This window comes from Arvicanthis niloticus, chromosome 14, assembly GCF_011762505.2.
Source record: "Arvicanthis niloticus isolate mArvNil1 chromosome 14, mArvNil1.pat.X, whole genome shotgun sequence".
NCBI lineage: Eukaryota > Metazoa > Chordata > Mammalia > Rodentia > Muridae > Arvicanthis > Arvicanthis niloticus.
The window spans coordinates 49,976,562-49,993,019 of record NC_047671.1 but is presented as its reverse complement, the minus strand read 5'-3'; the positions used below and the strand labels follow the sequence as shown (position 1 = coordinate 49,993,019).

Sequence of the window (16,458 nt, the reverse complement as noted above, 5' to 3'; positions counted from 1 at the left end):
GGCCAGTACATTCCACTTCTGGAGGAAACTCTGATTGTCATTATGAGAATTCCAGTTCTTTCTCTTAACCTTTGGAGAGTGTGATTGTTCCTCCCACCTATGTCCTTCAGTGCCCGTAATGAGAGAAGAGACTTGTAGTTGACCCGACAGTGGTCCATACGCCTGTGATAAATGGGCCTTTCACAATTCTGTTCTCATCCTTCAGGTGCTGGGGTAGATCCCAGGGTCTTGGCACATGTTGATCATCTGCTGGACCACTGAGCTATGCCTCAGCCTGCCTTTCCTGTTATAAACCTGTGTGGTTTGAGCATTGTCACTCCTGCCCGCTAGCCTATCCTGACTGACACAAACAAGTGGGGAAAGGAGGAAAAATACATAGTATTTTATGCTCTAATAAATTTTTGTCTGAACCTTTTCGATCTTTTCATCATAAGAACATAAAAAATCATAGGATAGGAAGCGAAGAAAACAGTTACAGCAGGCTGCTTGCAGTTCCAGCTACCGTGGAAACTATGGAGGTGGGAATCACTCAAACCTAGAATTCAAGACTAACCTTGGCAACATGGCAAGATCTATCTCAAAAAGCAAAGTGGAGGTTTGTCAAATGATTGACTGCCTGGTGACCAAAATGTGTGTGTGTTCATCTGAAGGTAGCAAGTTCATTCTCCTAACTGTTATGAGCCATGGGCTGGTGTTTACTACCCTTTCAGAAAGGGTGATAAACCTGTGATGTAGCTGTGTCACTCAAGGGACTGTAAGTCAGCAGCATATCGCAGAGATACTTGCACATTGGTGTTTACTGCAGCACTGTCCACAATGACTAAGTAACCTAGGTTTGTCCATCAATAGAGAAATGAATAAAGGTGATATATAGATATTTATACAATGGAATTTTTCACCCATAACAAAATGAAGCTTTGTCATTTACAGGAAAATGAATGCAACTACATTTAAGCTTCCTTAATTAATATTAAGAAAGTTAAGGCAATCTCAAAAATACCATGTCTTCTCTTATTAATGAACTCTTACGTTTTATACAGATACATAAAATTGTGTGTGTGTGTGTGTGCATTGTGTGGTGTGTGTGTGTGTGTGTGTGTAGCATGCAAGGAAAAGAGAAACTGCTAGGGAAAAGGGAGGGGCTAATAGGAGGGGAGGTGAGAGAAAAAGGGAGCTATGGGGGACACAGAGGCAATATGCCCAATGTATAATATATACTTGTATAAAAATGTTCTTGTGAAACCCAGTTTCATATGCAATGAATATATGCCAACACAAAAATATTTCAAAATACAAGGAAGCTATTTCTCAGTCTCTGCAAGAGATCTCCAGATCATGTATTACAGCAATGAAATAGAAATCCTGAATGTGTTCTAGAACTTTCTTGTGAACTCATTCTCAAACCTATGAAATTATTTTTGCTCCTGTAGCTACAAAAGAGGGGTGTCCAAAAATGAACCAAAATGTATTTCATTGCATCTCAAAGGGAAATATTTCTCCCTCAATATGTTAGAAAACATAACGTTGAAATGTGTAAATGAACAGAGCCTGAAGAAACTACCTGTAAGCATATAAAACTATATTCTCATTCAAGATCCATATATGTGATGGAATCTTGTGAAAAGGAACATAAAGGCATGAAATGGAGAAGAAAAGAGAAAAGATGTCTCAAGGGGAGACTAATAGGTTTCTACTGGAGATGATTGAGCACTTCAAATAGTATAATTAAATCGCTGAGCTGACAACTGTCAGGTCATTTCTTCTGCTATCAGAAAATACTTGAGACTTGGACATCTATCTTTAAAACAAGTGTTTATTTATCTGATTGTTGGAAGGTCTAATAACATAACATTCTTTGCCTTTTGGGGCTTCTTCTTGAGGGCTTTTTCCTTTGGGGCCAACACATGGCAGGGGGACATCACATGACAAAAGCCAAGCAAGTGTGTCAGAGACTGCTATTTTTACAAGTAATCCACATATATGATAACCTAGTAACCATTCATTGATTCACTAATGAAAATAAAGCCCTCCTAGTTCAACCATTTCCTAAAGATCCTGCCTCCAGATGCTGTTAAACCGTGGATTGGGAGTTTGAGGTTCTAACACATTAAATTTAAGAGGTGCATTTAAGACACTGTAAACCAGTTTGGTGACAGATAAGAAATAGAAATTTGCCTATCTGAGTTACCCAAGTCCAGGATTAAGTGCTAAAATGGAGTGTTTAGATCCAGTGGAATGGCTAAGGGGAAGGGTGCTTGCTGCCAAGGCTGACAACCTGATTTCCATCCCTGACACCTATAAGAAGGATGGAGAACCAACTCCAGTATATTGTTCTCTGATCTCCACATGAGTGCACATGCATTTATACATACACCTCAACACACCAATACATAAATGTAATAAAATGTAAATAATAAAATAAAGTGTTTAAAGACTGTCAATGTCTCACCAAGAGTTACTGGTGATCAGTTACTTCATTAATTAATAGCACAAAACTGAAGCTTTTATGTTGAAGGTAAGAATTTGGCTTATAGAGTTACATATTTAGAAAAATATTTCATAAAAATAAATATGGCTTACACAAGATCACCAGAATAAAAGCCTAAATGCTACATTGGTACATTTAATAAGTTATCTGGCTATGGTGTATTTAACTGAAAATAAGATGCTTTAAGAAGAAGATTGATGCATTAAAATATCTCTGGAGATGCCACCTCTCTCTTTCACAAAGACTATCTTTGAAAAGTTTTACCAAATTGATAAAAATATACAGAAATTAACACTAAATAAAGAAGTTACTTCAGTAGATGCAAAACTGTAAAGATTATAATCCACTGAATAATAAGACTGAAAAGCCACTCGCTTATTGGATATGACAGGCCTGAGTTTGTGAGTGCCATACAGTGAAGATATTGATGGCATTTTTCTCCAAAACTGGAACAAGGAAAAACGCACCCCTTGTGAAATGGGAAGGATGCTGTATATGACGAAAACATCCAAGAAATGATAATAAACAAAATAAAATATCTAAACCAAAGGGGGAATTGTGAATACCTGGTTGTAAATTAAAAGTCAAAACAAAAGCTTTGATAAATAGCTGCACAAGACGCAGTTTTACGAGACAACCATTAGGCGACGCTGTTGACCAAAGGGAAGAGCAAGGCTCTCCATTCCGCAGGGTCCAGCGAGGGTTGGCTTGCTTTTTCCAGCACCCACGAGAATATCTTTCCGGATTCTGTGCCCTCTTCAAGCGCCTGACAAATCCTGCCCTCAAATCACAAACATCCAGGGCTTTAAAATCCCAGAGAAACCTTGAAAAGAAGCTTCCTGGCGAAGTTAGAACGGCAGAGCCACCCGGGCAGCTTTGGAACGATGGCAAATCAGGTATTGCTTCACTTCCTGGTACTTTTGTTCTGCGGCGCCCTCTCCCAGCCCATCCACTACTCCATTCCGGAGGAGCTAGCCAAGGGCTCTCTGGTGGGGAATCTCGCCAAGGATCTAGGACTCAGTATCCAAGAATTGCCAGCTCGAAAACTGAGAGTTAGTGCAGAGGATTATTTCAGCGTTCGTGCAGAGAGCGGGGATTTGTTAGTGAGCGGCAGGATAGACAGAGAAAAGATTTGCGGGAGGAAATCTGAGTGTGCACTGGAATTAGAATCTGTTACTGAAAACCCGATGAATATTTTCCACGTAACTGTTGCCATCCAAGACATTAATGATAATGCACCACATTTCTTTGGGGAAAGCATTGAATTGGAGATCTGTGAGTCAGCCTTAGCAGGGGCAAGATTCCCTCTGGACTCTGCACGAGATGCAGATGTGGGAAGCAATTCATTGAAGATGTACACTATCAGCCCCAACCCACACTTCTCCCTGTCAACGAAGGAAAGTCCTGATGGAAGTAAATACCCAGAATTGCTGCTGGAAAAACCTCTAGACAGGGAGCATCAGAGCTCCCACCACTTACTACTGACCGCCATGGATGGTGGAGACCCACCCCTAAGCAGCACCACCCAGATCTGGATCAAAGTCACCGACGCCAATGATAATGCTCCAGTGTTCAGCCAGGACACTTACAAAGTTAGCCTTCGAGAAAACATGCCCCCAGGAACGTTAGTGCTGCAAGTTACAGCCACGGACCAGGATGAGAGTATTCACGGAGAAATCACCTATGCCTTCCTTAATGTCCCAGCAAGTACTAACCTTGTCTTCAGTATCAATCCAAACACTGGAGCTATCACAACTAATGGTACATTGGATTTTGAAGAAAAGAGTAGATACACATTGGGTGTAGAAGCCAAGGACGGAGGAGTGCACACCGCTCACTGTAATGTTCAGATCGAAATTCTTGATGAGAATGACAATGTCCCACAGGTGACATTCATGTCCTTTTCTAACCAAGTTCCAGAGGATTCAGTCCTTGGGACAGTAATAGCCCTCATTAAAGTTCGAGACAGAGATTCTGGACAAAATGGTCTGGTGGCATGCCGTATTCAGGAAGAACTTCCCTTCAAATTACAACCCACCTCCAAGAATTATTACAAGTTGGTGATTGACAAAGCCCTAAACCGGGAACAGACCCCAGAGTACAATGTCACTATCACAGCTACTGACAGTGGCAAGCCCTCGCTTTCCTCCAAGACATGTGTTACTGTGCATATCACAGATATCAACGACAATGCACCGGTTTTCCACCAGGCCTCCTACTTGGTCCATGTGGCTGAGAACAACCCACCTGGAGCCTCCATTGCTCAAGTCAGCGCCTCTGACCCGGATTTGGGACCCAATGGCCTCATCTCCTATTCCATCATAGCCAGCGACCTAGAGCCAAAAGCGCTGTCATCCTTCGTGTCTGTGAATCAGGACAGTGGAGTGGTGTTCGCGCAGCGCGCCTTCGACCATGAGCAGCTTCGCTCCTTCCAGCTGACACTGCAGGCGCGCGACCAGGGATCGCCCCCGCTCAGCGCCAACGTGAGCATGCGCGTGCTGGTGAGCGACCGCAACGACAATGCGCCACGCGTGCTGTATCCCACGCTCGAGCCCGACGGCTCTGCGCTCTTCGACATGGTGCCGCGCGCTGCCGAGCCTGGATACCTGGTCACCAAGGTGGTGGCTGTGGACGCAGACTCAGGACACAATGCCTGGCTGTCTTACCACGTGTTGCAGGCCAGTGACCCTGGGCTCTTCAGCCTGGGGCTGCGCACAGGAGAGGTGCGCACAGCGCGTGCCCTGGCAGACAGGGACTCAGCGCGGCAGCGCCTTCTGGTCGCTGCGCGTGATGGTGGACAGCCACCGCTCTCAGCTACAGCCACTCTGCACCTGATCTTCGCTGACAGTCTACAGGAGGTCCTACCAGATCTCAGCGATGATCCTCTACCATCTGACCCCCAGAGTGAACTGCAGTTTTACCTAGTGGTGGCCTTGGCCCTGATCTCAGTACTCTTCCTCCTGGCTGTGATTCTGGCTATTGCCCTGCGTCTGAGACACTCCTCCAGATCAGCTGCCTGGGGCTGCTTTCAACCCGGCCTCAGCCCAAAGTCTCAACCTGTGGTTCCTCCCAACTACAGCGAGGGGACATTGCCCTATTCCTATAATCTATGCATTGCCTCACATTCTACGACTATGGCAGGGTTTAATTTTCACCACGTAGTACCAGAGGTTGCACCCCCTCAGGATCTTCTGTGCGATGATCCTTCTGTGGTTATATGTGGCAATAATGAAGATCCCAAAATCTCGGACGACTCTTCTTTTCGGGTAAGTTTCTACAGAGCAGCTTAATTTTTATTTGCTGTATTTGCTTCTTAGTCGTGCACAAATTTGTCAATTTTGATCACTTTTTATAGTTTGGGGGATATTTAGTGGAAGAAGTGTCGCAGAGTCGTAAAGATTGGCTCTTGGTTGCTCAGTCGTGTTGGAAATTACCTGATTACCAGTTTCGGTCTTTACTGTTGGTGTTTCTGTGTGGCTAGCAAATCTTGCCAGACTTATTTCTTATACGTCAACACTCAATATTAGTGTCTTTTCTTACTTGATTTGTGAGACTGAATTTTAAAATAATCTTTAACTCTTTATAAGCATATTGATATTTCTTTCTGCCTAAATTAAAGTCTATGGTCAATTACCTTTCTTGCTTGGACAACTTTTGTTTGTTAAGCATTTGTTTGTTGTTTGTTTGTTTGTTTGTTTTGAGACAGGGTCTCTCTGTGTAGCCCTGGCTGTCCTAGAACTTGATCTGTAGTCCATGCTAGCATCAAACTCACAGAGATGTGCCTGCCTCTGCCTACAAGTGCTGGGATTAAAGGTGTGTGCAGCCACCACTCTGTTTAACAATCTTTGATTGCAACACATCCAGTTAACAAGGCCCTCTAAAAACTAGGCCTGTTAGCATTTATTTGTCTCACCACAAGTACCAAAGATTACCACATTTTATATTTGAATCACTAATTTGGGGTCAATATTATTCTCATGTATGATTTCGCTTGTTTCTCTCCTTCAAATTTACTTAGGGAGGTAAGGCACACATGTGCCAGGGTGAGCCTGTGGAGGTTAAAGGGCAATGTAGGTATCAGTTCTCTTCTTTCAAGCATGGACCCCCAGGAGTCCTGACACTCCTCAGATTGTCAGGCTTGCCGAAAAAGCTTCTCCCAGCTGGGCCATCTTGTCTACCCCTCCATGGGTCTTTGACAATTCCTTAATCATTTGTGTTTTGTGCTTTCTAATTCATCATCATTATAGTGAGGACCGTGACACTCTTTCTATTCATGAGTCATTTTGTATCTTTCCCATTATTTTAGTATAGATTTCTGTGAGTCAGGTCTACAGCGTTTTGATATTTTTGTGCATTTTTGTCAGTTATTTTCAACACACACCATTTTAATCCCCTGACTCCCGAACACTAAACATATCTCATATCTTTGAAGGATTGTGAAAAACCCCATCTAACCTACTTTCTCAAAGACTAACATTTTAATTCTGCATAATTAATAGGCTTTCATGACTTCTTAAAAGTTTAGTCATTTCCGTGTGTCAGCTGTTAAGTGAGGACTACTTTAAAGAGCTATGACTTCTTGACTTCTCTCAGAAAGCTGTGAACCTCGTGATGGAGGTGATGCTTCCTTGGTTATCAACATAGTTCCTTTCCTGGCTGTTTCTGAAATCAAAGATAAAGTAATTTAGTGTAGTGGTTAAAAAGCTAATAGAATTGATGATGGTAAATGAGACCACTGGGCGTGTCTTATATAAGAGAAACCCCTGACATAGCTCTGTCTGTCCTCGAACTCACAGAGATTCACCTGCCTCTGCCTCCTGAGTACTGAATCAAAGGTGTGTGACACCACACCTGACCAGAAATATTCTAACAGCCCTTCAGCTTAACTTCCTTGCCTTGACGTTATCATTTAATTTATTATTTGTCCATTATTTGAATTTGATTTGCACTGGTAATTGACTCATTAAACATTGGCAAATGTTTTAGTCTATGAAAGTTGCTGTTGTAAAGACTGAAGACACATTCTGAATCTGATGGTAGTGACATGACATATAGCCTACAGTGTCCTGTACACAAAACTAGCTATTTTACTCCACCTAGAACTTTTTCTTTTAAACTCATTTGCACAAGGGTAAGAGTATCTCTTGAGCAGCTGGCGCCTTTCCTGCAATAGAACTGAACAATTACCCAAGATTTCCAAAGGGCAAATTTGTGAGGAAACTTGCTTCTGCAGTAAACAGGTTGTAACTAGAGCTGCCCCTCCAGGCTACATGGACCACTCCACCCCTACCTTTTCTCTATTCTTCATATCTACCCCTGTTCCTGAGAGGAATGGCTGTGACCCTCATCCACTACAGAGCACTGGAAAGGATGTCAAGGATGAGCGATGCAACAACTGAAAAGAGGTGAAAACAATACTTTCCACCATATTATTTCTCTGATAAATTCACTTAGTTTGATGTATAAAAGGCCTTGGGTAATTCCGGAATTTTTGTTGCAAATTAAACAACACAGTTTTTACCTTTATTCTCCTTTAGAGAAGTGGTTTTAGAAAGTGTGTGGTGTTTTATCAAAAAAAGTCGCATTAACAGTTTAGTACTCTGGGTGTCGCTGTTCACCACTCAGGGGTGAAAATCAGATATTTTGTAAGGCCAGGATTTCCGGAACAAGAAGGACTGGTTATGATCTTAAAGAAAGCAGCAATCTGGACTCCCAAGAGCACCAGGGTCCAACGGTACAAGTACGTTGAAATCCAGAGATTGTGGGGTTCATTAGGCCTACACAGACTCAACACTCAAGCTCAGGACCCTCTGCGGCGAGACTGCAATGGCGGCTTCTTACGGATCAGACCGCAGGGCACTAATCTGGATTTGCATTTTCCTTGGATCACTATGCGACATCCGCGCGGAACAGATCCGGTACTCTGTGCCAGAGGAGCTGGAAAGGGGCTCTGCGGTGGGTAATCTCGCCGCGGACCTGGGGCTGGAGCCTGGGAAACTGGCAGAACGCGGAGTCCGCATCGTCTCCAGAGGTAAGACCCAGCTCTTTGCTCTGAACCCGCGAAGCGGCAGTTTAGTGACAGCAGGGAGGATAGACAGGGAAGGGCTCTGTGACAGATCGCCAAAGTGTACTGCAAATCTGGAGATTCTCCTAGAGGATAAAGTGAGGATTCTAGCCGTAGAAGTGGAAATTATCGATGTTAATGATAATGCCCCCAGCTTTGGAACACAGCAGAGGGAAATAAAAGTCACTGAAAATGAAAATCCTGGGACAAGATTTCCTCTTCCTGAAGCTTTTGATCCGGACATAGGGGTGAACGCCTTACAGGGTTACCAGCTCAGCTCCAATGATCACTTCTCCCTGGATGTGCAGAGTGGGCCAGATGGGATTAAATATCCAGAGCTAGTGCTGGAAAATGCCTTAGACCGCGAGGAGGAAGCCTTTCATCACCTGGTTCTCACTGCCTTCGACGGAGGCGACCCGGTTCGCTCTGGTACTACCAAAATTCAAATAACACTCGTGGACACCAACGACAATGCTCCTGTATTCACTCAGTCAGAGTACCACATTAGTGTGAAGGAGAATTTGCCTGTAGGCACCCGGTTACTTACCATAAAAGCCAGTGACCCGGATGAAGGAGCCAACGGAGAAGTGACGTATTCTTTCCGGAACGTAAGAGAAAAAATATCCCAGCTCTTCCAGCTGAATCCTCTGACTGGGGACATTACAATGTTGGGGGAGCTAGATTATGAGGACTCTGGATTCTATGATGTTGATGTAGAAGCTCATGATGGGCCTGGTCTTCGAGCCAGAAGTAAGGTACTGGTGACAGTTCTGGATGTAAATGACAATGCTCCAGAAGTCACAGTCACCTCTCTCACCAGCTCTATCCAAGAAGCTTCTTCCCCAGGCACAGTGATTGCACTCTTCAATGTGCATGACAGTGACTCTGGAGAGAATGGCCTTGTCACTTGTTCTATTCCAGATAATCTTCCGTTCAGGCTGGAAAAGACCTATGGAAATTATCATCGGTTGTTGATACACAGGACTCTGGACAGGGAAGAAATCTCTGACTATAACATTACAATAACTGCCACCGACCAGGGAACTCCACCACTGTCTACAGAGACTTATATCTCACTGCAGGTGGTGGACATTAATGACAATCCACCCACCTTCACCCATGCCTCCTATTCTGCCTACATTCCAGAAAACAACCCTAGAGGAGCTTCTATCTTATCCATAACAGCCCAGGACCCAGACAGTGGTGAGAATGCCCAGGTAATCTACTCCCTGTCAGAGGACACTATCCAGGGGGCACCTCTGTCCTCCTACATCTCCATCAACTCCAATACTGGTGTCCTTTATGCACTGCGTTCCTTTGATTATGAGCAGTTTCAAGACCTGCAGCTACTGGTGACAGCCAGGGACAGTGGGAATCCTCCACTCAGCAGCAACGTGTCACTGAGCTTGTTTGTGCTGGACCAGAATGACAACACTCCTGAGATCCTGTACCCCACCATCCCCACTGATGGCTCCACTGGTGTGGAGCTGACACCGCGTTCTGCAGAACCTGGATATCTGGTGACCAAGGTGGTGGCAGTAGACAAAGATTCAGGACAGAACGCCTGGCTGTCCTACCGCCTGCTCAAGGCCAGCGAGCCAGGTCTCTTCTCAGTGGGGCTGCACACGGGCGAGGTACGCACTGCTCGAGCCCTTCTGGACAGAGATGCTCTCAAGCAGAGCCTGGTAGTGACCGTGCAGGACCACGGCCAGCCCCCTCTCTCGGCCACTGTCACACTCACCATAGCCGTGTCAGACAACATTCCAGACATCCTGGCGGATCTGGGCAACATTAAAACTCACATTGACCATGAAGATTCAGACATCACATTGTACCTAGTAGTAGCTGTGGCTGTGGTCTCTTGTGTCTTCTTAGCCTTTGTCATTGTGCTGCTGATACATAGGCTCCGTCGCTGGCACTCAACTCGCCTGCTTCAGGCTGCAGGTAATGGACTGTCATCCATGCCTACATCACATTTTGTGGGTGTGGATGGCGTACACGCTTTCCTCCAGACGTATTCTCATGAGGTCTCGCTCACAGCCGACTCTGGGAAGAGTCATCTGATCTTCCCACAGCCCAACTATGCAGACACGCTCATCAGCCAGGAGAGCTGTGGGAAGAGTGACCCTCTCCTGGTATCTCAAGACTTGCTTGAAATAAAAGGAGACTCCAGTCTGCAGGTGAGTGACTCACTCCTATAATGGATCTTATCTCACTAAAACACAGACACGAGGGTCTGTAAAATGCTTCCAGTTGTGTGTTGTATCAAAAATATGCACCTCTTTATTAATAGATCCTTGCTTTAAAAGAATAATGATTAATGACAGTCACTACACACAGTTATTTGTTGATTAATAACCTGATTTTTTTTGTAATAATTGAAGTGGATTCCAGGCTTTGAGCATATTGGGCAAGACTTCTTGTAATTATACAATGAATTACACCTCAAACCATGATTATTTATTTATTTATCCTTCATATTCTTCATTTTGGTAAGCATTCCTTAGTTTTAAACCATTTTCTTTTTAGAGGTCATTTTCCTGTATACACTGATGACTGGCTAGAATTGACATGTGAATACAAGGCAATTGCACAATTGTCTGTTCACATCACCTTTCTCATGATACTAATGTGGAATCTAGGCTGGATATTTTAAAGCATTTATATTACAGTTTCTCTCTCTCTCTCTCTCTCTCTCTCTCTCTCTCTCTCTCTCTCTCTCTCTCTCTCTGTGTGTGTGTGTGTGTGTGTGTGTGTGTGTGTGTGTGTGTTGGGGGAAAACCCTGGGGAATCAGTTCTCTCCTTCCACTATGTGAATCCCAGGCATCAGATTCAGCAGTGCAGGTGTAGGCATTTTACCAGTCCTAACCTATTTTTTTAAGTTCCCTTTATTACATTAGACTATTCTTTGCTTGGAGTTTACTTTCCTTTCCTTGAAAGGGTTTCTTTTCCATTTTAATTATACAATGACAATTTATGTGTAGTGAAAAATATTTAACCTTTAGCTATAACATTAACTTCTCCATGGAATTATTTCCAATAATTTTCTATTCAAGGTCTGACTGTCTAGCTTAGGCTAGCCTTTAACTCACTATGTAGCCTACCCAAGATGGCCTGCAGTTTGCAATTCTCTTTAAGTGCTAGAATTACAGGTGTGTGTCACTATGCCCAGCTAAAATACTTTATTGTTGCTAATATAAAGTATACCAGATCATCTGATACCTTTGTTATAACTTGGTTATTACCCAAAAAAATTGATTATTTTATTTCATTCATATAAGTTATAGTAATTTTCATATTTCTAAATTCCCCATTATGACATCACCACTGAGTCCCAACAAAACAGAATTTGCTTAAATCTCTCTGGTTTTCATCAGGTAAATCTCTTACAATGGTTGGCTGACTTTAGATTCTGGACTGATATTATTGTTAGTATTTAGTCAGTTGACCTCATTTCCATCTGCCAAAATATTTGCAAATTATTCTTGGGAGGTTTACTACTATGTGATCTGGTATGAGACAAAGTATCCTCTGAAATGACATAAAGCATTTTGTGTGTCAGAGATATGCAATACTTTTATTTCCTAAGTTTTCATATAGTTCTAAGTGAGTTAATCCAGAATTAATGAAAATTTATACACAATGCATGGGGTTTCTGAAAGTGGCCATTGTATCAAGATGGTGAGCTGTGTCTCAGTGTAAAAGGAGAGTCGATTCTATGTGGCTTTGTATTAGTGTGAAGCTGTGTACAATACACAGAGTAGGTAGGAATGAGAGACATGATAACAGCCTGATCCTGGGCAAGAAAAGAGGTAATAAACAAATCCTGGGAGAGTCTATCTGATGATACATTATTCCAAACACTGTGGTGATAAAATATAACTCAGAGGTGTTCAGTTGGCCTAAAATTTGGTAAAACACTCAGATACTGGTATTAAGATTATATTCTGCTGGAGTAATATATGCCAATCATTTGGAGAACAGTAAATAATAACTTGCTATCACAAGTTACTGTTTACTTAATAATACTGTTTATTTAAATAATAATTTGCTAACACAAGATACTGTCTGCCCATACGGTAGACCACTACATGAGGAATAAAGGCAGAGACTTGTGTACTGGTGTGAAATGAATATTTTAATGAGAGTCCAGAGAAGGAGTGCACATGTGGGTGTATGGACTGAGCGAAAGAAGGGAGATGGAGAAGCTTATGGCGTAATGCTTTGGTTTGATCACAGGGAGGGGCGGGGACAACATTTATTTAAATGTGGGACGCACTACTCAAAACATACACAAAAACCCAGAATTCACTCCACTTGAGAGAAATGTGCTACATGATTCATAGGTGGTCAGAAGGACCTATACTATATGTAACTCCTTAATTTGGAACAATTTCAATATATTACCTTTTTAAAATAAATAACTCATCATAAATTTAAAAACAACAGCAACCACAAAAAAAATAATAATAATAAGCCAACCAAACCAAAAACAAACAAAAAACTTCAAACCTTTGCTAGACTTCGTTGCAATTTCTGAGAAGACCTCTGAGCGTCGCTGTAGGTCAAAAGAAGAAAGAGACCATTTCCCAGACGCGTTAGGAGACTGGGGGAGTAACTTCCTGTACAAACCAACCATAGAGGAGAGCCAGTACACATCTAGATACAACAAACATCAGCAAGAAAAGTGGCCCTAGGCAGAATTGGCCACCCACACCAACACAGGAGCACAGCGGCAGCGCGAGCCAGGAGGATGAGGAGGGGCTCTGGGAGCGGCCCGGCCCAGTGGCTGCAGGTACTGTTGCACTTCCTGCTGCCTTTGTTCCACGGAGCTCTCCCGGATCAGATCCGCTACTCCATTCCCGAGGAGCTGGCCAAGAACTCGATGGTAGGAAACCTCGCAAAGGATCTGGGGCTCAGTGTCCAGAATCTGCCCACCCGGAAGCTAAGGATCAGCACAGAGAAGGATTATTTTATTGTAAATCCAGAGAGTGGGGACTTACTTGTGGGTGACAGAATAGACAGAGAGCAGGTTTGCGGGAAACAGCCTCAGTGTGTTTTGGAGTTTGATATTGTCGCTGAGAAGCCATTAAATATTTTCCACGTAGCTGTACTTCTTCAGGATATGAACGACAACGCTCCTCTATTCAAACAGAGTGAGGTTGATTTAAACATTGGGGAGTCCACCAGACCAGGTAAAGCATTTCCATTGGATCCAGCCCTCGACTTAGATGCTGGTTCTAATTCGTTGCAAAAATACTATCTTACTGACAATGAATACTTTGAAGTCACGGAGAAAGAGACCCCAGATGGACGTAAATATCCTGAGTTGGTTCTAAAACGTTTTCTGGACAGAGAAGAGCACAATTTTCACCAACTCATCCTCACGGCTGTGGATGGGGGGGATCCTCCCCTAAGTGGCACCACCCAGATCCGAATCCAAGTCACAGACGCCAATGACAACCCACCAGTGTTCAGCCAGGATGTGTTCAGGGTCACCCTTCGGGAGGATGTGCCACCAGGCTTCTCTGTGCTTCAGGTGACAGCCACCGACCAGGACGAGGGCGTCAATGCAGAAATCACCTACTCTTTTCACAATATGGATGAACAAGTGGAACATTTTTTTAACTTAGACAAGAGAACAGGAGAAATCACGACAAGGGATAATTTGGATTTTGAGACTGCTAAGAGTTACACCCTGAATGTAGAAGCAAAAGATCCTGGAGACCTAGCATCCCATTGCAGTATCCAAGTGGAAATTCTGGATGAGAATGATTGTGCGCCAGAAGTAATTGTGACTTCAGTATTTACCCCCCTACCAGAAGATTCTCCACTAGGAACAGTCATCGCCTTGATAAAAACCAGAGACAGAGACTCCGGAGAAAATGGAGACGTTTCCTGTCACGTCTTGGGAAATGAAGAGTTTGTATTGAAATCTTCTTCGAAGAATTATTACAAACTAGTGACAGACAGAACTCTAGACCGGGAAGAGATTCCAGAATACAACGTCACCATTGTAGCTACCGACAGGGGTAAGCCCCCGCTCTCTGCTAACGTAATCATCACTCTCCAAATCTCAGACGTCAACGACAATGCACCGGTTTTCCACCAGGCCTCCTACTTGGTCCATGTGGCTGAGAACAACCCACCTGGAGCCTCCATTGCTCAAGTCAGCGCCTCTGACCCGGATTTGGGACCCAATGGCCTCATCTCCTATTCCATCATAGCCAGCGACCTAGAGCCAAAAGCGCTGTCATCCTTCGTGTCTGTGAATCAGGACAGTGGAGTGGTGTTCGCGCAGCGCGCCTTCGACCATGAGCAGCTTCGCTCCTTCCAGCTGACACTGCAGGCGCGCGACCAGGGATCGCCCCCGCTCAGCGCCAACGTGAGCATGCGCGTGCTGGTGAGCGACCGCAACGACAATGCGCCACGCGTGCTGTATCCCACGCTCGAGCCCGACGGCTCTGCGCTCTTCGACATGGTGCCGCGCGCTGCCGAGCCTGGATACCTGGTCACCAAGGTGGTGGCTGTGGACGCAGACTCAGGACACAATGCCTGGCTGTCTTACCACGTGTTGCAGGCCAGTGACCCTGGGCTCTTCAGCCTGGGGCTGCGCACAGGAGAGGTGCGCACAGCGCGTGCCCTGGCAGACAGGGACTCAGCGCGGCAGCGCCTTCTGGTCGCTGTGCGTGATGGTGGACAGCCACCGCTCTCAGCTACAGCCACTCTGCACCTGATCTTCGCTGACAGTCTACAGGAGGTCCTACCAGATCTCAGCGATGACCCTCTGCCATCTGATCCCCAGAATGAGCTGCAGTTTTACCTGGTGGTGGCCTTGGCCCTGATCTCAGTACTCTTCCTCCTGGCTGTGATTCTGGCTATTGCCCTGCGTCTGAGACACTCCTCCAGATCAGCTGCCTGGGGCTGCTTTCAACCTGGCCTCAGCTCTAACCTTACGACTGGAGTTGTCCCCAATTACAGTGAGGGGACATTGCCTTATTCCTACAATGTGTGCATTGCCTCACAGTCAGCTAAGACAGAGTTTAATTTTCTCAATGTGACTCCGGAAGTTGCTCCTCAGGACCTCCTCTGCGGTGGCGATGACTCTTGGGTACCAGGTACTCTAGGAGACACTGAGGTTCCGTTTGTCTCGGATTCTATCTCAAAGGTGAGCTTCAATTTAATTTGGTTTTCTACGTGGGGTTTCAGTGTTTCTTAATAAATCACTAAGTTGGTTTTGGTGGTTTTGTTGCACATTTCATTGTCTTGCAAGTCAGTCTTGAACAATGGTCTGTCTTAGTACGTTAACCTTATCCAACCAAGTCTTAAAGAAGGGTTTCTGTCTCAGGTGTGAGGTTTATTTGCTCAGAATTGAAAGTGTTCACAGCAAGCGATGCTTGTTTTTCTTCTCCCTTACAATCCTCTCCAGCCCACAAAGCTCATTCCTGTTGGAAACTTAGATTCTTCTCCTGTCAGGTCTCTAATACTCGAGTTTTTGTTTTACCTCCTCTTAGACTCAGTGATTCGGCATAAACACGGTCCTTATCTTACTAGTTTGTGAAAACTGGCCAGGGAAGAAACACTTCACTCAAGATTGTGGCTTGTAATCAACAAAGCATGATGGGTAGGACATTATTCGACTGACTTGTTGACAAACATTGTGAGGGTTTTTTTCCAAGCATAATGCCTTGGGGTTCCTGGAAGCTTATTCTAATTTTGGGTTTCATTTTATGTGTATGGGTGTTTTGCCTACATGTGTGTCTGTGGACCAGTGTAGAGGGTACCAGGGTCCTGGTAACCATAGAGACTAGAAAAATGCAACTGGAAATGGAGTTGCATTTGGTTGTGAGGCAATAAGTAAATACTGTGGGAATCAAACCCAGTTTCTCAGGAAGAGCAGCCATTG

The 16,458-nt window shown here is 44.3% G+C and overlaps 1 protein-coding gene across 6 annotated transcripts in view; it reads left to right on the top strand.

Moving 5' to 3' along the window:
- LOC117719689 (protocadherin gamma-C4) overlaps nt 1-16,458 on the top strand; it is a 176,213-nt gene that overhangs the window by 15,068 nt on the left and 144,687 nt on the right. Inside the window, exon 1 of one of the 6 annotated variants that reach the window (XM_034517898.2) lies at nt 3,077-5,754. The exons of 3 other annotated variants lie outside the window; for them this stretch is intronic. In XM_034517898.2, coding sequence (XP_034373789.1) covers nt 3,373-5,754 — 2,382 coding nt within the window. In that variant the 5' untranslated portion in view covers nt 3,077-3,372. Of the gene's footprint in view, nt 1-3,076; nt 5,755-8,042; nt 10,733-13,042; nt 15,721-16,458 lie in introns of those variants that run through there. 2 more of the 6 variants (XM_034517891.2, XM_034517893.2) reach the window with 2 other exon arrangements.